The sequence below is a fragment of the Elephantulus edwardii genome, unplaced genomic scaffold (assembly GCF_000299155.1).
Source record: "Elephantulus edwardii isolate Elephantulus edwardi_28Jun2011 unplaced genomic scaffold, EleEdw1.0 scaffold00283, whole genome shotgun sequence".
Taxonomy (NCBI): domain Eukaryota; kingdom Metazoa; phylum Chordata; class Mammalia; order Macroscelidea; family Macroscelididae; genus Elephantulus; species Elephantulus edwardii.
Window position 1 is genome coordinate 347,070 of NW_006400033.1, and position 4,299 is coordinate 351,368.

Genomic DNA, 4,299 nt, shown 5'->3' on the forward strand with positions numbered 1-4,299 from the left:
TTGTGCTGATGCAAAACCTATACTTGGACCAGGAGACAGTCATCAGAACTGAGCAAGGGAACACTGCACGTGTTAAAATTGGGGAAGTGAGTACACCGAAGATGTGTCCTATCTCCATACCTTTTACAGGTACAGATTATATATGCAACCTATATGCAGAACAGATTATCCGGGAGGCTGGGCTCTTTGAGGAGAAATGTGACATCAGGATTGAAGGAAGACTCATCAACAATCTGCATTATGCAGATGACACAACCTTGCTTGCTGAATCTGAGGAGGACCTGAAGCGCTTGCTGCAGAAGGTCAATGACTGCAGCCTTCAATATAGATTGAAGCTAAATATTAAGAAAACAAAGATTCTCATGACTAGGCCAATTGGCAGCATTATGATGGATGGTGAAGAGATTGACATTATAAACAGATTTAGTTTGCTTGGCTCCACAATCAACACTCTCGGTACCAGCAGCCAGGAAACGAAAAGATTAATTGCATTGGGAAAGTCAGCTGTCCAAGTCTGCTCTCCAAAGTACTGAAAAGCAATGATGTCAGTCTGGAAATTAAGGTGGACCTGATATAGGCCATGCTTTTTCAATCACTTGTATCAGAGAGCTAGACAATGACTAAGGATGATAGAAGAAGAATTGATGCTGTTGAGCTGTGGTGTTGAAGAAGTGTTGAATATACTATAGACTACTAAGAGAACAAACAGGTTCAACCTGGAGAGGGTTAAACAAGGCTGCTTCTCGGAGGCAAAGATTCTGAAGCTTCATCTGACATACTTTGGACATGTTGCAAGGAGGGATGTCATGCTTGGGAGGGTGGAGGGATAACACAGTGATTGGGATAATGGGGGTAGGTGTATCAGAGATAAGATGATTGGTACAGAATAGAGCAGGTTTTAGGACTGTTGTACATAGGGTCGCTATGAGTCACAGGCAACTCGAAGGCACAGAACAACAACAACAACATGTTCCTCTGTGCCTTCCATGCAGTTACACTCTCGAATAACTATAGCTTTCTTTTCCTCATGGATTCCCTGCTTTGAGTGTTAAGATTTTATTTTTACTTAAGTTTTCTTATTCAACAAAGAGAACAGGTAACACATAGAAGGTGCTGAAAATACATGTTGTCTGGGAAAAGTATGTTTCCTCTTCCTATCCAGCCCTGCAGTAGGATCCAGGGGAAAGCCCAACCTGCTTCCTCTCCTGTTTCTTCCTCTGGAGCTTCCCACCAAGAGGCCTCAGACACAGAGGGCGCAGGTGGCCAGTTCCCCAGGCATTGTTCCCCTCTCCTCCTGAGTCACTCAGTGAAATTCCCTATGTCCCCTTTTTCTCCCCACCATACACACACCCAGAACAGGATTACTTGTGGGATTACAGAGAAAGTAGTGTCCTCTGGTTACTGAAGTCAAGTATGTCAGAGCTTTCTGTGAGCTTTAACTACACAACAGGTAACTTACCTGGGGTTGCCAGGAGGATGACTATGTCAGAACCCCAGTCTGCATCTCAACCATTCCTCCAGCAGAGATACAGCTCCTGCATTCCTGAAGGACTGCTGAGCATACAGCCCCAGGTCAGCAGCCTTGGGGACACATGTCTACCCTTAAGGAAACTTCAGTCAAAATTTGGGGACTAGATCTGACATGAAATAGTCGTGCAGCACATGTTTATTCACCTCATGAGGTCAGCTTGAACTATCATACCACCATACCTCAAACATGTGCACATCTCCACAAGATGCTTCTGGGATTGCTCCCGGGCTGGCCTCCTTGTTTCATGAGGCCTTCACGCGGATGTTACCTGCCATCGAGTCACTTCCAACTCTTGGCAACCTTAAATATCAACAGAATAAAACTCTACCAAGTCCTGCGTTATCTTGGGATTGCTGACACATTCTGACCCACTGTTCTGGTGCAGGTGCCTATCCCTGGTCTTAGGATCTCTCTCATCCTCCCTGGCCTTCTACTTTACCAAATATTTTTTCTTTCCTTAGAAACATCCTACCTGATGAAATGTCTAAAGTATGCAGGAGAGACAGGTTCTGTGGTGAGTCAGAAGGTCTTCATTGGCTCTTGTTGGGATCCTGTCTTAGCCTGGAAGCACTACAAGTGACGCTCCTGGTATTTGAAATACTGGTGGCATTACTTCTAATATCACAACAACTGGCTGAATATCACAGTACAACAAACTGAAAGATGAATCTCAGCTTCAGTCATGTTGCTGTTATTACATACCACTGAGATGGTTTTAACCCCATACACCACACACTACGTGGGTCTGTGCAAGCCTCACAATCATTGTTGTTTGAGCCCATTGTTGTGTCCGTCATATCCATCTCATTGATGATCTTCCTCAATGTTCAAAACCTCTCTAGCAAGCATGACATCCTTCTCCAGGCACTGGTCTCCTTTAATAACATGTCCAAAGTATGTGAGAGGCAGTCTGGTCATCTTCACTTCTAAAGAGCATGCTGGCTGCACTTTGTCTGAGACGGATATTTTCTTTCCAAGAGTCCATGGAATATTTAATACTCTTTACAATGCCAAAATCTAAATGCACCAGCACTTGTCTAGTCTTTGTTGTTCATTGTGCAGCTTTTACATATGTGAGGCTTTTGAAAACAACATGGCTTGAGTCAGGTTCACCTCAGTCCTCAAAGTGACATCCTAACTCCTTTTATATTTTATTCTTTTGAAACCAGCTAAGCATTTAGATTTTTAGAGTTTGTTTTTCATTTGAGTGAAAATTTAGACATCACATTGGGTTTTCATTGATACATACATTTTTCATAACATTATTGTTGTTATTTACCATCGAATTCGAACCAACCCATAACTGACCCTCAGGCAGGTTTTTAGAGGCAGTAATTGCACTGGAGGAGATTGTTCATCCTCCTGCGGAGCAGCTGGTGGCATCGAACTGTGTGCCTTTGGGATTGCAGCACAGCTTCTTGCCACTATACCACCAATGCTCCCTTTTATAATATTAAAATTTATTAATGTAACAATGTCTGATCAATCCTTTATTGTATATTGTTGCTTTTCCCCCATAAACCACCTTATTTACTTATTCATTTGTAGTCCCTTTCCCTTCCCTTCCCTTCCCTTCCCATCTTTAGTAATCATCAAAGAATTATTCTATTTGTGTGTAAACCTTTCCTTCTTGTTGTTGTTATGTACCATTGAGTTGACTATGACTCATAGCGATCCTATACCTAATAGCTCCAAAACCTGCTCTTTCCTGAGTCAATCTCACTGTCTCTGATCTCTGTTAACCTCCCAAAAATGTTAGTTGTTTCTGTGTGTAAATCTTCACTTAGCTTTTCATATCAGAGGTCTTAGTGTATTGGGAAAATCTGCTGTCAAGGATCTTTCCAAGGTGATAATGGACAACAATGCCAGTGTAAAGACTAAGGTATCCCTGATTCAGTCCATAGCCTTTCAATTACTTCCTATGCATCTGAAGATTGGACAATGACTAAGGATGGCAGGAGTATGGATGGATGCCTTACAAATGATGGAAGAGCAAATTCCCTTAGTCTCTATAAGAAAATGTCCTAATTTCACTTCTTAAAAATTAGTTTGTATATAATCATTCATACACATCATGCTTAATTCGTGTACATTGTGGGGGGAGTTTGGCAGGTTTTATGGTTTATTTAGCACAAATAAAATGTGCAAACAAGCTTTCTATTCATTTTCTTCGCTGCGCAGTCTGGCATTGGGATTGGTGACTCTAATGGCCAGCCGGGCTGCTCTTTCCACAATGGCTTTGCGGTTCTTGGAGGATACATTGTGCGCAACCTCAGCACAGTAAGATTTGTTGCATGTCAGCAGCACCGCCGACTCCTTGACATTGTGGACTAGGAATCTGCAGAAGCCACTGGGCAACATGTGTTTTGTCTTCTTGTTGCTCCCGTAACCAATGTTGGGCATCAAGATCTGGCCCTTAAATCTTCTCCGAACCCTGTTGTCGATGCCTTTGGGCTTGTGCCAATTACGCTTAATTTTGACATAACGGTCTGACTGGTGGCGGATGAATTTCTTGCTCCTCTTTTTGACGATCTTGGGCTTCACCAGGGATCTGAGGGCAGCCATTATGCCAGTGGCAGCTGACAACCACCTCCGTAGAAAGCGCGGAAGGAAAGAGAAGGGCCGGGCGCTAGGACTCGTACATTGTGTTTTATACAATCATTCATCTACATTGTACTTCATATAATTAATTACTATTGATCTGTGCTTATTATCACCCTATCTTTTCAAGGCCATTGAATCTTTCCTATTTGTGTACCAACCCCCCC

The 4,299-nt window shown here is 42.8% G+C and overlaps 1 protein-coding gene across 1 annotated transcript; it reads right to left on the reverse strand.

Moving 5' to 3' along the window:
* Positions 1-3,688: 3,688 nt before the first annotated feature.
* On the reverse strand, positions 3,689-4,096 carry LOC102853847 (60S ribosomal protein L32-like). The gene has a single exon (XM_006900366.1). The coding sequence runs from the start codon at positions 4,094-4,096 to the stop codon at positions 3,689-3,691; it is 408 nt and encodes a 135-aa protein (XP_006900428.1).
* Positions 4,097-4,299: the final 203 nt, after the last annotated feature.